Source organism: Sciurus carolinensis, chromosome 3 (genome assembly GCF_902686445.1).
Source record: "Sciurus carolinensis chromosome 3, mSciCar1.2, whole genome shotgun sequence".
Lineage (NCBI taxonomy): Eukaryota > Metazoa > Chordata > Mammalia > Rodentia > Sciuridae > Sciurus > Sciurus carolinensis.
The window spans coordinates 130,446,081-130,466,900 of record NC_062215.1 but is presented as its reverse complement, the minus strand read 5'-3'; the positions used below and the strand labels follow the sequence as shown (position 1 = coordinate 130,466,900).

At 35.9% G+C, this 20,820-nt stretch overlaps 1 protein-coding gene across 2 annotated transcripts in view; it reads right to left on the bottom strand.

Annotated features, from left to right (window-relative positions):
- Positions 1-6,812: 6,812 nt before the first annotated feature.
- The window catches only part of Ppp1r1c (protein phosphatase 1 regulatory inhibitor subunit 1C), a 138,616-nt gene continuing 124,608 nt past the window's right edge, over positions 6,813-20,820 (bottom strand). Inside the window, exon 5 of one of the 2 annotated variants that reach the window (XM_047546453.1) lies at positions 6,813-8,862. In XM_047546453.1, the coding sequence (XP_047402409.1) occupies positions 8,774-8,862 (89 nt within the window). In that variant the 3' untranslated portion in view covers positions 6,813-8,773. The remainder of the gene's footprint in view (positions 8,863-20,820) is intronic. The other variant, XM_047546454.1, reaches the window with a different exon arrangement.

Sequence of the window (20,820 nt, the reverse complement as noted above, 5' to 3'; positions counted from 1 at the left end):
AATGAGTATGATTAGGGAAACACATTCACAGACTTTATCCTGCAGGGAAAATGTAATGGGAAACCCACTTAACTCTATGATGCCTTGAAAAATGTTTCTTTTAAACAATGAAGAAGAAAGAAAAGACATTCTCCTGTAATGATTAAAGAGATGTTCATCCTTCTGTGTGTGAGCTAATCATTTTTTTAAAGTTCTTATTATTCCATATCCTTGATTCAAATGAAGTCATGTTGTAACTTTACTACTTTTGAAAAAAAAATGGTATTTTGAACCCCCCAGAGAAGGGGAACTTGGGTCCTTGACATATGTGATGGGAGAGAATTTCAGCATGTGTCAGATACTGAGGCACAGAGGTTTACTGTGAAAAGCAAGGAGTACACGTTCAAGGGAGAATGCAGGCTTTGAGAGTGGGAACCTCTGGGTTCTCAGGCTCTTCTTTTTAAATGAAACTTGGTGAGGAGTGGACCTAGGAAAGGAGGTGAGATGACATCAGTTTGTGATTACAAGATGGTTTTCCATGGTCTTTCAGTTCTCAGTGTCCTTTGATTGAGGTCTTCTCCACTGTCTGATCAAATGTTAAAAAGTACTCTCTATTATAGGTTTCATATCTCCCTTTGCTCAGTCTATTCTAGAAATACATGTATTCATGGGTTAACAATGCATAGGGCCATTTTCACAAGTGGGTGAATTTCCAATAACTTTTAGATTATGAGTAAAGATTCATAGATTTCCCAGGAATTTGTGAGTGACAGGCCTGAAAAAGAGAACACTGGAGTAGGAAGTGAACTTCTGAGAACTGCACAAAGTCTTTATTTAGAATAAAGTTCTAGTCTCCTTTTTCTTCCTTTGTCTCCTTTCTATCTATCTTTTTAATTTTTTTTATCCTACCTTTGGAGCAGTGTTATGGTTTCGAGGTGAGGTGTCCCCCAAAAGCTTCTGTGCGAGACAATGCAAGAAGGTTTAGAGGACCGACGATTGGGCTAGGAGACCCTTAACCCTTAATCAGTGAATTAATCCCTGATGGAATTAACTGAGTGGTAACTGAAGGCAGGTAGGGTGTGGCTGGAGGAGGTGGTGCATTGGGGTGTGCCTTTAGGGTATATATTTTGTATCTGGCAAGTGGAGTCTCTCTTCTCTCTGATCATCATGTGAGCTACTTTCCTCCACCATACTCTTCCACCATAATGTTCTGCCTCACCACAAGCCCTAAGGAATGGAGTCGGTTTTCTATGGACTGAGTGCTTGGAAATCTGAGCCCCCAAATAAACTTTTCCTCCTCTAAAATTTTTCTGGTCAAGTCTTTTGGTCACAGCAGTGAAAAAGCTGACTAAAGCAAGCATTAAGTGAAACCTATCATTCCTTAAATCCCGGGGTAAGGCAGGAAAAGGACAGTAACTTAAAAAACGGCAATTCATAAAATTATTCTCAAATTTGTTTTGCAATTTACTAGGAATAAATAAGCAGAAACAAATTAATATGTAAGACTTCATGCCTGGTTCTGTTATAAACTCAGCAATTCTCTCCTTTTGTTGGTTACTAAAGGTTATTTTAAAAATAAGTTTCAAACAGAAAATACTTTTAAATGAGACAAATGCTTTAAAGAGAGTTCCAAATTTACTTCTTTTATTTGTCATGGTTCATTTTGGTTTTAAAGTCAGTATCCAAATTCAGGTAGGACTCTGATTCTTCTTCTCATATTGGTCTCATTAGCAAAATCATCTTTCTCTACGCTTTATGTCTGAAACATAGGAGATTTTGTTCTAAGTCATTCAGTAAAACACTGGGGAGCACAGAAGTCTATGACTCCTAAGGAGGGTGAAATATTTAATCCTAAAAACAATCACAACTTCACAAACAGGACATGAGCTACTGAAAGGATTTGACGAATTATGGGTTCATTTAAGGACACTCATTTTCTTTGGATTCCAGTTTCTTTATTTATAAAATGAATCCTACCTGTCAAACATAATAATGTGATTATTAACTGAGAAATAGGTAAAGCCACTTTATTAATCAAAAACAATTTAACAAATATTACTAGCAGAATGGCAACACCAATGCTAGCCTTTTGAAAATAGTTTTTTATAACTTCATTGCTTAAATCAGTGCTTGGCAGGTAGACTACCAGAAAAGATCTGCAATGGAATTTGTAAAAGAAACAAAAGAATAAATAAACACAGTGGAATTTGAAAAAGAAACAAGGGAATTGTGTTTGAAAGCCTCCCTATTAGGAGAGAAGGCTCAGATTCCAGAATTAGAAAAACTAAAAATGAATCACTTCCCCAAATTCAAGGTCTCCCTTTAAGTTGTTAGAAGAAATTGAAAGGTAGGAACTTGACAAATAGTGTAGTATAAATAATTAGAAAAATGTAAAATAAGGGAACAGTTTCTGAAAAACATGCTAATATTTATGCATAAAATATCTACTGTGCTTCAGAAGGCGATCCAGTAGGAAGCCAATGGCACAATGGCACGGCATTCAGAGCTGGAGCTGAGGCTGGTGGTGTTTGGTTTGCCTTAGTATTTTTCCAAGCTCAAGTAGGAGCACAGCACTGACAAGTCCACTTCTGGTTGTTATCAACTCATTTTTTGCACCTGGAGAAAAAATAGAGAATAACTACTCCAGAACACAGTGGAAATGTTTCAGAGAATTTAATTCTACATCACATAAATCTCTGTAAAGGGAAAAATCTGGTATGCAGTGTCGACTAGCAACACAGTTTGCATGCTAAGGGTAAATTGGTGATTTGTAGGAGGAACTTTTTCCTGGAAAAACTTTTAAATCTTCAGGAAAAAAAAAGAAAGAAAGAAAAAAGCAAGCAAACAAACAGCAACAACAACAAAAAAAACCCAACAATTCACATTTTAAGGTATTTTTCTAAGGACAAGTTTTAAAAGCAAACCACTGGTCACAATGCTTTTACTTTTGCGTCCATATTTACATATGCGTGAGCATTTATACACTTCTAACTCACTTTTCCACTGCCTATCTTACAATGATGTCCCTTTCTTTCCCTAATACTGTTGCTTTCTGTCTGGCTCCATCCCTTCTCATCTCCATTGCTGCTTGCCTACATTTCCTGAAAAAGAGTTAGAGGTAAGAATTATGTGTCTTAGAATCAAAAGGGCTCTCACATAATCATCTGGTCATCATTCTTTATTATACTAACCAGAAAACTAAGCTCCAGAGTTCCATATCACCTTGTTTTATTTTTTTCCAGGAATCTGTCATTATCTGAAATGATGTCTTTTGATTATTAATTTATGTATATATTAACTGTTTTCAGTACACGAATATCTACCTAGGGATTTAAGTAACTTAACTACCTAGAGTATTAATACCTGTATTCCTAGTACTCAATATCTAGAATATCATAAACATTCATGTATATATATTGAATAAAGAACTAGTATTTTTGTCTCTTGTTTATAAAATACACTTTTGAAAACTATGAAAAAATAATTATATTAAAAATAGTAATAGACCAATTAAGAAGAGGTTAATTAAGAAGTAGTAGGCTAAGTGGTGCATGGTGGCACACACTATAATCCCAGTGACTAGGGAGGCTGAAGCAAGAGTGTCACAAATTCAAGGCCAGCCTCAGCAACTTAGCAAGGTTGCTGAGCAACAAAATAAAAAATAAAAAGGACTGGGGATGTGACTCAGTGGTTAAGCACCCCTGGGTTCAATCCACCGTACCAAGGGGGGAAAAATATTAAACAAAAAACAGCATAGACTAAGAATACCTAAATGGTTTTATTCATCTATGAATCTATCATAAATGTTACTTAATATTTATTCATTTTTAATTTAGAAAAGTATTTGGGGAGTTGTACACTCCTTGACCTTTATAAGTAACCTGTGCTTCCATGTTCCAGGAATGAGATAAGGAAAGGCCCTAAATTCTATTCATTTGCGAATTAATTATTGCTGGCTGTTCTAATATCCAAGCTCGCTTTCACAGTGAGAACCCTAATTTAGTTGGGATGTGGCAAAATACGGTTTAAAAATATTTACCAAACTCACTTGCATAAGGGCATGGCCCCTGACCCACTAGTAAAGGGTTTGGGGGAAAGTTTTGCTTCTTTGCTATAGATTCTCTCTCTTTCTGTTTTGTTCTTTCTGCTCTCATCTCTTGGGGTGATGAGTTTACAACTCTGAGAGTGTTAAGGGAAATGAGGATTGCCAGTTGCTCCACTATTCCAGTCCTAGATATTTTATTGCATGACAGAAACAAACCTCAGAGTCATTGTTTACTGGTTTTTCTATTATTTGCTGAGCAATGCTTACCTGACACCATTTTGAACTTTTTTAGTGTACACATCTGTGGAAAATTTCTCTAGACCTCTGTTTTCCCACCTTTAAAATATAGAATGTAAAGCAGGACTTAGGGATGTTTTCCAGTGCAGGAAACTCTAATGCCTCTAGGCTGTCTCATTTCTGAAAAACAAAGCCAAGGTAATGTGCTCTGCAAAACTTCTGTTTGTTTCAGTAAACTTCACAAGGCGTTTGATGGCTTTCTGCCTTTGTAAGTTAACACCTGTTCTGAAAAGGTGTTTGCTGAATATTCCCTACTTTTCTGGTATTTTTAGAATTATAATATGGCAATGTAGTAGATTCCTGGGATTTGCTATGTTTGTTCCCTCAAATTAGTCTCATTGTCACTGCAAGTCAGAAAAGAGTTGGGTCAGGGCATATGAAGTAGCATTAGTACAGTAAGAAATAAAAATGAGGATGAGTTTAGTATATTTTTCATCTACTAAATTCAGATATATTTTTCTTGAATTCTCCAAATTTCTGTTTGCTCCCGACCTATCTCTCTCCCATTCATCTCCCCATAGATCAAGTCATCTTCATCTGCATACACTAGATGGTTCAATATAATAAGAGAGGGGGCTGCTCCAGCGTCTGGGTTCACACAATGAAAGTCAAGGGGAGATCTATGGTTGAGCACAACAGCTTTACAAAACCAAGTCAGGCACTTTTGCTTTCTGTTGACGATTTCATTACATTTACACAACTTTGCAAAGAAGGAACTTGACCCTCATTACTCATCAAATTATGAGGGATGAATGCAAAGCTTATTACCTTAATTACTTAGAATATCATTTAAAAGTAAAGACCATACTCCAGCATTTTCCTTTAGTGAAAAGCTTTAGCTTTTTCTCTGATATTTCGTTCTTTATGACAATATGAAAATAATTTCTTTAACAGAGTCCACATTTCAGCAACATATTTATTAATTAATATGCCTTCTGGGGCTTTGAGGATTGTTTTTTGGAGTTAATATATAAAGGCATTTCTTCCCATATCCCCTTTATTCAGAGAAAGCAAATACTCAAAACTGCATATTGGCCTAAGCACTTCATGTTAGTAGACATGCTTTTTCTATTATGCATTCTGCTCTTAAACTGTTTTCTTTTCATTGTTAATGAAAAACATATAAAGACTTTATAAATTAATGCAATATGCATGGTTTATTTGTGAATTCATAAACCCATAATGCAATTAAATGAATTCTGTAGTACAATTAAGTTGTTTGCTATGATAACATACAAAACCAATGCTTCCAACAAGGTCATTTAATTGTATATTACTTTTGTGATTTGGGGATACTTCCTCTACTATAGTTATTATATATTTTTAATGGCTTAAAATATATTCACATTTTAAACTTGCCCCCATCCTAAGCAATAATAGCTATAAAATCATAGATTTGAAGTTCTTGACTATGTACTTTTATACATCTTATAATAATATGTAATTATAAAAATAAAAATAATTTGTTCTTGGTTAACCTAAATCATCTTATGTTCCACAATGTAGAAATCAAAGGCATATATTAAATTAAAATTAAAAGTGAATCATAAAAATTTGCTTAAGAACAGAAATTTGTGTGAGATTTTTGTTTTTTATAAAGACCCTTATTTTGGACAACTTTGAGAAGAAAAAAGTATTACAACTTTATTGTCTAATAGGAAGAACTTCAGCAGAGACTCTTTCCCTGCCCCACCACATTCTTTGCCTCTTTCCTGTGTATATGAGCGTTTAAAAAAAAAAGAAAAAAGAAAATCTGTAGCACATCCGCCTGATATAACCTCTCTTACATTCAGTATAAATGATTGAAGAGGATCCAAAAGTAAGTGACCAAGATGTTGAGAATGTTTAGGAGGAAGCGATGAGATGTATGGAAGAAATGAGACCATTTAGGCAATGACTACAGAGCATTTCTCAATATCTGAAAGGCAGATACACTGGAAAGGAGTCGACATTATTCTGGTGTCTTCAAGGGTGAGGGGTTGGGGAAAGAAAAGATGAGGATGCAGGAGATGGGGAGAGTTTAGCAAAGAGGAGAGGAACTAGAGTTCTTAGTTAGCAAAGAGTAAGTGTCGTGATCTAATGGTGCAGGCATTAGACAGGATTGGACAGATGTTCTCTGAGGCCCTGTCTAACTCTGATAATAATAAGAGACACCAATTATTAAATACTCACAAAGCTGGGCTAGGCATCTTATAGTCTTCTCTCTTAAATCTCATAAGGACACAGTAGGTTAGGCAAGACTGTGTCTATATTACAAATGAAGAAACTGAGTCAAAAATCTAGTGGAGGATGAACTTTAACTTTAATTCAAGTCGAAGTGACTCAAAGCCTATGCACTAAACATTTTATATTATAAATATGGTCTGGGAAATACAAAGTTTTTGTTTTGTTTTTGTCAGAAAGTTTCTTCACCCATCAGCCAAACTGAAGTCACATGTTGTCTTCTTAAAAAAAAAAAAGTCATTATAAATTATAATTGTGTGGAAAGGAAACTAAGAACTCATTATCTGAGCAGTTTCATTCCATTTCTGAGAAAATCAACATATTTCCCAAGGAAAACTTACGCTTTTAATTGTGATCCTTTTGTGCTTTGAGAGTGGGGAACAGAATAGAAGAAACCAACGTATCCCAAGAAAAACTTATGCTTTTAATTTTGATCTCTTTATGTCCTGAGAATGGAGAACAGAATAGAAGGATCCAGAAGTCAAGCTGTTTATTTCTACAAAGAGTGTTACAAAATCAGCAAAATCTTCTGTTTCTTTTTATTTGCCTAAATTCTTTTGGGGAAAAAAAAAACAACATTTATAAAAGTGTCTATTCAAGGAAAGGGAGGGGCAATTTTTTTTTTTTTTTAATCCAGGGTATCTCAAATACTTTCAAGGAGTGTCAGGATGTTTTCCAAACAAATAATTCAAAATCACTTAAAACAAATATGAACCTTAATCAGGTTTTAAGTAAAGAGAAACTTGGGAAATCAGACAGTCATAGCAGGTGGCTTAGAAACTCCAAAATGTTTTGGGAAAAACTGGTTTAACAAAAAAAAAATGTGGGGTCGGGAGTAGAGAGAGAGGAAAAAGAAGAATGAGGGAAGAAGAGAAAGAGCAAGGAAGAGAGGGAGGAGAGTATTCATTCATAGTCATGCTATTACTTATCAGTGAGTTTTGCATTTATTTTCAAGGAAAATGCTATTTTTTGCTGCATTGTATTAGAGCTTTCCACAAGTCTCTTCTTAATCATTATAAAGTTCATATTCAAACTTAAAAACAATTATTTTACTTCTTGACATCAAGATTTCACAGTGAATTTCCCCCTTTTTTCCTATCTTAATTTCTCCTTTATTGATTTTTGAGATTTGTTTTGTTTTCCTTTCATGAAGCATTTGAACCTCACTAATATCATCACCGTAGGAACCAAACTGACATTCCTCTATCCCTGCTAAACTTTACATTCAAATATTAAGAATAATTGAAATTGTTCAAAAGTCCAGAACTTTGAGTTACAAAAAGTCACACTGTCCCATAAAACCTTACTTTATATAAAAACCAGTTCTACACAAGAGGGATTATCTTTTCTTTATTTTCCTAACTCCCAGCAGAGTACCTTCCTAGGGATAAGCTCAGAAACAAACAGTTGTTGAACTAATAAGTGAGTGAGTGGATATATGGAAGAATTAATGGAATTTCATATTTTATGATACAGAAAATTTATTTAAATGCAATAGGAATTGGTCATTGAAATTTCAAGTAATAGAAAGGGGCTAGAGGAGACTTGACATATTTCATTATAGACTTAATATTTTTCTCTTTTAGTATTCAGATAAAATGCTGGGAAATACATATCACACAGCTTAGAAAAGGAAAAGAATTCTACAGTTCTTTAACCATTAATGTGCTATTGGAAGGAAAAATATTTAGTATCTGATGTAGTATTTTGGATCAAGAAATCTGATTTTTCTTAATCTTTTCAAAGTAAACTTTTTTCTGTTCTTTTTACAGAAACATGATAAGCACAGAACTTAAAGACTCCATTAGACATTCTTCTTTAAGTTAACCCCACACACACTCATTCTAAGTGTATTTAGTATTTATTTTTTACTCATAAAGTGATGCTATTTACATTTAACTTCGGAATGCAAATCATATCAGTAGGATATGAGGGGTCAAGCTCTGGCAGTTTTAAAGTTAGAACACTCCATATGTTCACAAGTTCCTATGTAATTCAAAAGAAAAATCACTGTAAAATAAATGCTTGCTATTTAATCGTGATGTGAATCAACTTGTACTTGGTTCTAGAGTTCAGTTGTGGGGGCTTCCAGGTGGTGCATTTCTACGGTAGGATTGCAGTGCAGAGCTGGAGGATGCTTCTGGAAGTCAAGCAGTGGTGTTCCATGGGATATCCAGAAAAGTTCCTAGTTTGGTTATTCCCCAGAAGCCTTCTTGCTGCAGACTGGTACTAATGGTCCCACTGCTCCTCTCTCTCATTTACACCCTCTTCTTCTTCAGGGAATGCTGATTCATTCTGGCCTTTCATATGCTTAACCCCTGAAATTATAAAAATAATGAAAAATTCAAGTGAAATTGATTTCTGTCAGATTCATGGTTTTGCCACAAGAGATGAAGAAAATGAGTGGAAAGTTTTCATTGGGATATATGTGTTTTTCGCTGAGACTCTCAACAATGTATTTCTATAGAAACCTTTTAATTCACTGAGCAATAAAAACACACACAGCCAAATTTCCATTAGAGACAGACTATCTTTTATAATTAAATCTTCTCTATTAGGGATTGCATCATAGCCTATTAAAACTCTGTTAACTAAAAATATGCTCACAGGCTCTTATTATAATTCTGATTTATCATTTAGTTCAAATATTGCTTTTGGCACCCCTGAACTTCATTACAAGGAGAACTATTGAAACTCCTTAAGAACAAAAGGGTGTGTGTGTGCCATTTCTGTAACTTGTAAACAAGAAAACAATCACAATATTGTTAACCTTCTTTTGGAACCTGAACATACTCCTCTATTCAAAACTCTTCAATAACCGGACCTGCAGAGTGGAAAGAACATAGGCCTGCCATGCAAGGCTCAGATGATCTGGCCTCTCCCTACCTTTTGGGCCTCATTTTTCACCAGCTCTTCTTCCCACATTCATGATCATTTGTGCACTAACAATAATAACCTACTCTTCCCCATTCCCTGACCACTCCAGGCTCCCTCAAGTATCCCTGCTTTGCTCATCCTGTTCTCACTGCCAAACATCTTCCTCCTTCCATGAACCTAATCATCTCTCACTCATCCTTCCAATACCAGGGTACCTCCTCTGAAGACTACCCTGATTCCCCAGGTAGACTTAGTAGCTCTTTCTCATATCCCCCCACTGACCCTGGTCTCCTCCTGTTGCACCAGTTACCTTAAAGAACTCTGTTCACATCTTTCTAATCAGAGCAACTCCTTGATGTCAGGGAACATGGAGTTTCACTTTGGAGTCCCAGGCACAGTGCCTACCACACAGAGGGTGTTCATTAATGTTTACTGCTCCAATGAGTGAATGAGTGAAGGAACAATAGATATATACCTTTGTCAGTTCCACAATAATAATCTTTAGATGGTTTTCAAAATCAATTCAATTTATGAGTATAAATCAGAAGACTGCTACAGCATCCACAGTCTAAAAAATTAAACTTTCATTTTCTTTGGTCTCTTTCTGCTAACTCATCACACTGATACTCTATGCATATAGGGATGTTTAATGTGGAAACTTCTGTACCTTTTTTATACTTTAAAAAAATTGGTTTAGAAGTTTTTTTCTAAGTATTACTAAAACATACCCCAATTAGGACTAAAAATGAAAGAAAGTTACTATTCATGCTTCCTGTGAAACAGCAGCTCAAAAATGTGTGGATTGCATGTACTGTAGACAGCAAGCCTCAGAGTACTATTTGGCAAAGAATGACATACTCGGACTTGGTGGATTATCTTGCAAAAATATTTGATCAGTTGTAATAATATTTAAATACTTTAATTTCATCTGCAAATACAGATCACTTGAAATTCCTGTTGACCCAAGACTGTACAGATAAATCTGTTATAAAGAACTGAAAGTTATTTCATAGTACTATAAATTTCATGGAAAAGAAGTACAAAAACTAAGGAAAAGAGAAGGGACCAGTCACTCTGCTGGAGTTTTCCATGCATGAATCCCTATACCTCACAATTTAGTCTTAGAAAAGATGTGATTGGTCCAAGGTCATAAGGCTAGTGTTGTGCTAAGAGGACACACTAGGCCTGTAGTCCCTCAGTGTTCACTGGATGAGTGGATGAACAAATGAGTCTTGAGCTTCCAAAATCAGGATACTCCCACTAATTTTTACCTTTAGCTTTTGGGATGCCAACCCATCATTCACTATCATTTACTCAGAGTTATTATAGGTTTAGAGTACTAATACTGACCCTGATCCAGAGGATCTTGGGACTCCTTCTGAAATATTAATTATTCAGCAACCTGCCACTCTTTCCTGAGCTGAGGCTGACTGTGCTTCCCCACATTTGCAAAGGTTCTACAGACTTCAGAGCTCATCCCTTTCACCTACAAGGTAACTAGAGAGTAACAAAGTTGCATTTGATTTTCTTTAAGTGAGGGTTAATGATCTAATGCCAACATTGATCTGTCCAAATGAGGGGATTGAATGCAAAAAAAATCCATAATTAAAATGTCCAACTAATTTAACAAACATTAACCAACTAACCAACCACTGTCTACACTTGAATATAGTAGGTCTACTTGCTTATCCTAATCCACATCATTTATTTTACAATTACAATGGTCACAAACTCATATGAGAAAACCATACATTTTTTAAAGTAAAATTACTCACTTGGACATATTTTAGAATGTTCATTTCTTAGCCTTAGTCAAATGTAAAATGAATTACTTCCAGGTGAAAGTTTTGATGAAGTAGAAGCTAGTGACAAGGACCAAAAAAAGTTATGCTTACCAGAAATTCTTTGATTTCGAAAGCAGTTTAACATAATGCCATATTTCAATTGAATAATGGAAAGCTGGTTAATTTGTGTTTTGAAATAGCCTGTAGGCCAATGTTTTTCTTTTCCTATCATTAATATTTATTTGGTCATAAATGAAATGATGCTAAAACAAAAGTCAACTGAGGACTACCTAATAGTTTTTCTCCTCACCCTTTCCCCCATCCCCAAACACATGTTTACTTTATGCTTCAATTTTCTTTAAACTACCATTTGATGTTTGAGTAATTCTGGAGCTGGAGGAAAATAAATTGGTCTGGGGGTGTTGGCAAACTTCTTGGAGATTCCTCCTCTGCCAAATGTCAGCAAGCATAAGGAAAATCCTTCACCTGCACAGGGGCTGTGTCTTGGCATATTGCAAAGTTCCTCCCAGGGCAAGCGCAGACTCAGCCAGGGCTGCACACATGCAGGAGGCAAAGGAATCCCAGAAAACACAATGGAAATTATTTTCTCCCAAATGAACATACAGGTAAAGGGCCCAAACTTAAGAACAGAAAACATTGTACCAATATGTGAAGAAATAAGGACAATAGAAGTGGAGGAAAAGAAAGTAGACAGAGAAAGAAGAAAGAGAAAAGAAATAAATGCTCCCAAGTAGAACATAAGCCTTATGCTCTTCTCTAGCCTGTAGATCAGGGGGTTATATGGGATTGGATGAAGTCATGAAGCAACAGTGTGAAGAATTCCAAATAATCTGTAAACAGAAACATATACTTAGCAACCCATAGGTCAACAATTTTTACCAATTTATTTGGAGCCAACATGACAGGTTTATTACATTTGTAGATGACACAAAATTTGGGGGAAAAAAAATGACATGATGAATGATGAAACTAGCATTTCTAATGGTTTCCAAGAGCAGGACAATGGCCTAAGTGGTGAAGATAGAGGCCAATAGGGATTTTTGTTTTTTGAAAGGTGATTTGACTTCTAAAAAACAGAATATGAGTGTAACCTGCATTAGCCATAGGTATAGGGGTTTTGGGTGACCCAAGTTTCAATACGACCCTACAAAAGGTTCCTCATTCTAGGACCAGGTTGTTGATGTCATTGATGGCATTCCTAAAGCCAGAGTCAGCAGTTGGAAAAAGGGATTTTCTCACTAGCCATGTGTCAACTACAACTTTTCCACAACATACTGCCTCCTTCTGGGCTCTACCTTGCAAGAGGACCATTGAGGAGAGTCGTAGGGATTAAAGTAGTTTTATGAAATCACTTTTCTAGAGGAATTGTAGATGAAACTAGAATATTTAGCAGAGCAAATTAAGAGTACACAAATGGTTTTTGAATTCCTAAACTATTGGGAAAAAAAAATAAAATTAATCTAGGTAACTCCTGAGAGATTAGAAACAGTGTCAATGAATGACATTTATGAAGTGGGAGGTAGATTATAGCTCAATAAAAAGAGGATAGCTTCTTAATTCTCTGTTTGCTCATCAGTAAACATGTGAGTGAGTTCCCATCATTGTCTGAGTTCAAGTCAGAGCTGAACTTCCATCTCTGAGGCACAGGTTATAGAAGGACTAACACCCTAACTGACCTGAGATGCAAAGGGAACATTTTGTACAAGTGAAAATTTGCTCTGCTTACACCATAAATTGGAAAAAAAAAAAAAAAAAAAGTAATTACAAGTTCAAATGACATGATAGCCCAAATCCACATCTTAAAACTAATTCACATTGGAAGGAGTAGATATAAATGATTTTTTAAAAGCACATACTTTAAACCTTAGAAATCATTTTAAAGTCCTCTAGGGAATCTATAGATGGATTTTGGAGAGCCTCTGACCCTCTCAGAATTCTATTTATACTTGTACTTGTGCTTTATCAGGGAAAAAGGTCCACAGTTCTCAGCAAAATCTAGAGGTCTCTGATCTCCAAATACCCATGAATGTGAATGGTAGTTTAATCTTTTGTTAATGATGAAGGAATAGTTCAGATGGTGAAGTGATTGGCTTAAATTCACATGGCAATTATTGGTTGAGCTGGAACACAAATATTGGGCCCTAACTCCTACTGGAGGCTCTTCGCCTATGTCACTAGAACTTAATCTTCCACTGTTGTTGATCTTTTCCAAAGTTAGAACGTAGAGAAAAATATTGTGATTCAGGATCACGGGGCACTTTTAATTATCAAAAAACTTTCGATAGTGGCTTTAGATAGTAAATTTTCAATCTTTTTGTTGTTATTGTTTTTAATAGAATTTAGAGTCAAAAAGATGTAGAATTTAACCCTGCCTGGGAACATTCCCATAATAGATTCAAATTACAAATAGTGTTTAGGTCATTAGAAAAGAGACCACCTTTCTCTCTGCTGAGCCCATACCTGAAACTGGGCTCTGAAAGACCCAGGAAAAATAAAGTAGTCTGGTCTGTGGAGACAAGATACAGTAATCATCAAGCAAGATGAGTAAATAAAATAAAGGCCTATGTGTGTACTGAGCGTGAGAGAGACATGACTACAAATCAGATAGGGACAAGACCAAGGGAGAATGATGTGCATGAAAATGAGGTTAATTCAATGAAGAAGTGCTATGGACCAGAAGAAAACATAATGCATTAGGAGAGTTGCAATGAGGGAAAGAGCTCCAGCTTGGAGGATAGTAATTTGTGAAGCCATTTATTGAGCAATATGTTAGTTAGATTAAGGGAAACAACAAGCCTAATGTCTATGCAAATAGTATTTGCAAAATACATTGAACAGGCATTACTTTTCGGAAAGCCTATAATGAACAAAGGAATGAATTCAGTAGCCATGAAAAGATGACTTTCTAATGATTCCTTATGTATTGACTCCCTAGGTTTTATTTAAAAAATCATTCTAGATGCACTCAGGGAACATAATTTAATCTATAATATGGTACAGAATGACTCCTCAGTAAAGGCCCATATCTCTTAGATTAAAAAATGTGTTTTACAATTCCCAAAATGCCTTCATATGTACTCTATTTTTCAATCCTCTAGTCATTCATTTATAATGAGCAGCTGTACATTAGTACACCCAGGGGTCGCATAGTGACATATTAATTTCATTCCAAAGTGAGAAACCTATGTCCTGGACTCACTATAAATCTGGTCCTTTTGACTTTGTTTGAAGTAAATTATGAGTTGACAGCATGGCTAATCTCTATTTTAATATGGTGATCAGTCAACTAATACAATCTGCAAATCAGAAAATGATCACTCCTCTTAACTCCCAATTGCTACAGGAAGACTTTTCTGCAGATTGTGTCCAGTACAATTTTCTCTTCATGTATGAGAATAGGACAACCTGGGTAATTGATATTCATAAGAATTATATATTTTATGCACATTTTACCTATCATACATAATTTTTTTCCTACCAGGGATCAAACCCAGGGACACTTAACCACTGAGCTACATTTCCAACTCCCTTTTAAAAATTTTTTTTTAGACAGGGTCTCACTAAGTTTCTTAGGGCCTTGCTAAATAGCTGAGTCTCTCTTTGAGCTTGAGATCCTCCTGCCTTAGCCTCCAAGCCACTAGGATTACAGACATGTGCCATTATACATGTGGCAGTGATTTTTACCAAAGTCACTACCCAAGAGTGAAACCAAGACAAAAGGTTTAACACTAAATATTGAGAAGATAGAAGAGAAGTCACTGCTAAAAACTATTGTTAGAAGTGAAAATTTACATAATACCTTTGAAGAATAATCTAGCATCACTTATCAAAATCTTTACAATTAAGTCTGAGGTTGGGACCAGGAAAGGATGTACATGTACACACACATATACACACACACATATACACACAGTTTAATTTTATGAGGATTCTGCTGTTCCGTCTGTATGGAAACCACTTTGATAGACCAAAGTCTGTTTGCCCTCCACAGTCAAGTGACCTTCTAATATCCCCTCTTTTATAGAAGCTAATGCATTCCCCATGAATTTAGAAGTGGACTTAAATTTTAAATCCTACATATGATGGAGCTAAACAGTGTTAGGCAATTTCACTTTAGAAAAATACAGAATGACTCCCCAGCCTGCAAGACTTGACTACAATTGATTGAATACAATAGCCTATCTAAAAGTTTTTTAAAAATGCCTTGATCAATAGGAATCAGTGGTTAGCCTTGAGAGCACTATAAATAAAATAGCAAATGAAGAGTTGCATTTACAGCCACAGATGTAAACACCTGTGTGTTTTAAGGGTCCCTAGGGAAGGACATCAGTCCTGGCATTAGAGAAGTTGCTGTCCTCGGGCAGTGTACTTCCTTATTGAAGTAATGGTCACCAAAGGTCCAAGAGGAATGGTACTTCCCTATTAAATCTGAGGGTCACCACAGTGTGATGCTGTGTATGCCCTGATCACGTAACCAAATCACCCAGTTCTGACTCCAAGCTCGTTGTGAAAACCCTCTGATTACAACAGAGCTTGTTCCTGAGGTTAGAAGGCACTGATTAAAACTATCCTCACCTGAAAGTCATATAGCTTATTTTGAATTAATAAATCTACATGTGAATTTTACATGTCAGTTTTGGTATACTTTAACTAAGTATAAGTACTCCAAATTCAACTAACTTTGGGTCCTCATCAAGAAGAGGACATTTTGGAGCCTGCTAAGCAGAGAGGCTGATTCTGTCCAGGAATTTGCCAAAGTAAATGGCAACTTGCAGAGGTCTCTGGGGGTGAAGGAACTAACACAACCTGACTTCAAGTCTCACCATAAATCTACAGTAATCAAGACAATGAAAAGAACAGGCAACTAGAACAACTGAACAGAATAGAGTCCAACAAATGACTCTCAAAAATCATGTCTCTTTTTTACAAAGAGAAAAGCCAACAAAATGGAACAAAGAGAGTCTTTCCAAAAAATGATTTTGGAACAGCTGGACATCCAAATAGAGGAAACTTAAACGCACATTACTAAATGAAAGGAGCCAATACGGAAAGATAGCATACCATATGATTCCAACTATATGGCATTTTGGAGAGGACAAAACTATGGCAAAACATCAATGGTTCCCAAGGGCTAGGGGGAAGGAAGAGATGAATAGAGAGCATAGAAGATTTTTAGGATGGTGAATTTATTCTATATGATATTACAGTGGTGGATATATATCACTTGTATTTGTCCAAACTCAGAGCACTAAGAGTGACCCATAATTTAAACTTCGAACTTTGAGTGATAATGATGTGTTAACGAAGGTTCAATTATAGTACCATCGTGGTGCAGGATGTGAGTAATAGAGAGTTGGGCATGTGTAGGGATTAAGGGGTGTTTGTGAATTATTTGTACTTTCTGCTCAATTTTTCTGAGTCTGAAGTTGTTCTAAAAATAAAGCATATTAATTAAAAAGTACTCTATCTGCAGTATTCACAACTGTTTGTAGTGAGGCAAAGGATTAAGTAAGTTAAGAGGCTGAGATAGGGGAAATAGGAAGATGTTTAATTGATATAGAGTTTCAGTTTTGCAAGATGAAAAGATTTTGGAGATCTTTTGCACAACAAAATGAGCATACATAACACTACTGTGCTACTGAACTCTACACTTAAAAATGGTTGTTCTGACAGATTTCATATTTGTCTCTTTTATCACAATTTAAAAATGCATATCAGTAAAAATAAAGAAACTCTTGTACTATTCCAAGGCATGATAGGGACTCAAATCAGGCTAACAGTAGAGAGGGTGTTGAGAAGTGTTCATATTCTGCATATATTTGGAAGACAGAACTAACAGTATTTGCTAAAATATTGGAAACTGAGTATGAGAAAAAGAATGGAGTCAAGTATAATGCCAAAGATTTTAGCCAGGTTAACTGAAAGGGTGAAGTCAACATTAACTGAGCTGAGAAAGACTGACAAAGAAGATTTGGATAGAATATCTGGAGTTGCATTTGGAAATACTAAATTTAAGATTTCTAGTAACTACTCAAATGAACACATTTGAGTTCTTCTGAAATTCAGGGGGGCATTCTGGGCTCAGGTATAAATATTGAAGCTATCATTGCATACTCTTTATTTAAAGTTAATAGACTGTTGGAGATCACCAAAAGAGAGGGTAAGTAAGGAGGAGAAAATGTGCAAGAGCTGAGCCCTGTTGTTCTCCTGTGTTAAGAGGTGAAGGATATCAGGTTGACTTGGAAAATGGTACTGTACAGAAATGTTTTATTAAGTGGGAAAAATACCCAAACTAGGGGGCATGTAATGCAAGCGAATAGAGGGATAATTAGAAATGGCATGAGCTTACTGGGCCAAAACAGAGAAGTCAAGTAAAATGACAACTGAGAATCGACGATTGAATTTAGCAACAATCATGTTCCTCACAACCTAGAAAAGAGCAGTATTGGTAAAATAATCTGGTGTGAGGAAAGGAAGGTTTCCAAGTAAGGAGGTCAATAAAGAATGAGAATAAATTAAGATAGTGAGTGTACCCAGTATTTTGGAGGAGTTTTGCTGCAAGAAAAATCAAATAAAGTTTTTATTAGCTGGTAGAAAGAGGAGAGTCAAATGAAAGTTTTCTTCTTCATTGACATATAATCAAAATACAATAAAGTGCACATATTCAAAATACAGTTTTATCAGTTTTGACAGTTGTTTGTACCTGTGGGATCATTACTACAATAAAGACAAATATATCCATCAGAAGAGAAATTTTTACCCTTGAAAAAAAGAAAGAAGAGTCTGTGCTGATGGATCTGATCCACTAGAAAGGGGGGAAATGATGGCATAGGAAACAGGAAGGAGAATTTCTAGAGCAATATTTCTTAATATGGGTGGAGATAGATATGCTGCACAACTGGAGGGGTTACTTTTAAAGATGAACACACCAAATTCACTTGTAATGGGCAGAGACAGCCTGTAAAAGGGTACAGATGGTGTCAGGTGGGAAGAACTCATGGTTAGAGTCTAGGAAAGTTCTCTTCCGATGGTTTCAGTTTTCTCCAAGTAGAAGGCAAGATGAGTAGGTAAGAGTGAGAACTGGAAGGCTATGTGGCAGGTTTCAGGGAGAGGAGACACAGTGAAACAGTCAATCTAGGAAAATGGAAGACAGTACAAATTAGGGAATTGCAGTGTGCTTGCCAGGAAGCAGCAAATGCTCAACATACGCCTTGTAGTCAGGAATTTAAAATGAGAACAGTCAATGAGGCTGTGTCCCATTGCATCAGAGCAGGTGTGGAATAAGCCAACACTAGGTCTCATCACATAAAACCTTGCCAATTTGTTTTTATTCTATGTTCACAATATTTCATACTTTAAAACTGATCAACATCCATTTTTTTTTGCTATAAAAATGAAAATACAGATAGAACTCCATCTACAAACCAAGGAACAGTTGAGGCTTCCCAGAAACTAGGAGAAAGATATTGGGCAGACTGTTATTCAGCACTCATAAAAACAAAACAAAACAAAACTGAAAAATCCTACTTTGAGGATACATTCATCTTAGACTTTTGACCTTAGAAGCTGCGATAAATATCTGTCATTTCAGTCATCTCATTGTGGTACATGGTTAGCAGCCCTAGCAAACTAATATTCCCACAAGTTAGAAAGGGTGTGGTGAATCTCTCCATCCTCCCTCCTGTCACTGTGACACACCTTCAGTTGGATTTAAAGCACAGGCAGAGTTTCTCCTGCTGCCAATAAAACACCCAGCTTCTTAGAAGAACCTACCATTGGCTCTACATCAGCTCTACCTCCTTCTTGGTAGTCATCTGCCAATCTTGCAATCACATCAAACGGTCTGGAGATAATAGTACCTCCCTACCTTCCCTTGCCACTACTCCAGAAATCATTCTCATAAGACTTGTTTCAACCACGTTCATCTACTCCTCCCCACTTTTCCTCTTTACCCAGATTAAAGGCCATGGTCCCTTATTATAAAAACACCTTGCCAACACTCCTAACAATTCTGCCCTTCTCTCCTCCGTCATACTCATCAGAAAGACTACTACTGAAATGAAACCTGATTCTCTGCAATTATAATGCCTGAATCCAGATATAAACACAACTCACCAAATCAACTACAACCGTGCTAATTTCATATAAAATGTTTAATTCATGATTGTTTTTTTAAATTCTTTTCAGTTATACATGCAAGTAGAATGTATTTTTGACAAGTTATACACACATGGAGTAAAATATCTTTCCACTTTTCTGCACCAGCCTCTGACAACCACCAATCTACTCTAAACTTCTATGAGTTTGACTTTTTCGAGTTCACACGTAAGTGATATCATATAGTGTTTGTCTTTTCATGCCTTTTTTCATTTAGAATAATGTCCCCTCAGTTTACCCATTGTGTTCCATATGGCAGGATTTTCTTCTTTTTCATCACTGAATAATATTCTTCTGTGTGTGTGTGTGTGTGTGTGTGTGTGTGTGTGTGTGTTTTCCTTATCTCTTCTTTCATGAATGGACACTTGGCTATTTTAAATAATACTGCCCCTAACACAGGGGTGCAGGTATCTCTTCAAGATAGTGATTTCACTTCCTTTAGTTATAGTGTTAGTCTTTTGGTGCTCCTGTAACAACACCTAAGACTGAGTAACTTACAAATAGCAGAAACTTATGTCTCAGTTCTGGAGGCAAGGTAGCCTGAGATCAAGGCATCAGCATTAAGAGTCTATTGAAAGCCTTCTTGCTGTGTTCTCATATGTCAGAGGAATGGAAGAGCAAGAAAAACTTTGCAAGTTTCCCCCAGTCCTTTTATAAAGCACCAATCCATTCATAAGTGTTCTGCCCAAAAGGTTCTTCTTAATCACTCAATTACTTCTGAAAGTCCCTACTTAATACCACCACAATGGTGATTAAATTTCAACACTTAAATATTGGGAAACATTCAGACCATAGCAAATATATCCCCAGAAGTGGAATTGCTAGATCATGTGATATTTCTATTTTTATGTTTTGAGGAAACTTCATACTGTTTTCCATAATGACTATACCAATTTATGCACCTTCCAACAAAGTTCAAGGTTCTCTTTCCTCCACATCCATGCCAGCACTTGTTATTTTTCATTTATATAAGCCATCATATCCGATGTGAAGTAACATTTTATTATGGTTTTGATTTACACGTCCCTGATGATTAATGATGGTAAGCACTTTTCAAATATATGTTGGTCATTTGTGTGTCTTCTTTGGACTTATTAAAGTCCTTTTAATAAGGTTATTATTTCTGTGCTATTGATTCACATGAGTTCCTTATATATTTTGGGTGCTAACAATTTATCAGATGGATAGTTACAAATATTTCCTCCCATTCTAGAGGTTGCCAACTCCTCTCGGTTACTTTCTTTACTGTGCACAATTTTTTTTTTTATTTTATTGTAAACAAATGGGATACATGTTGTTTCTCTGTTTGTACATGGCGTAAAGGCACACCATTTGTGTAATCATAAATTTACATAGAGTAATGCTGTTTCATTCATTTTGTTATTTTTTTCACTTCCCCCCACCCCTCCCACCCCTCTTTTCCCTCTATACAGTCCT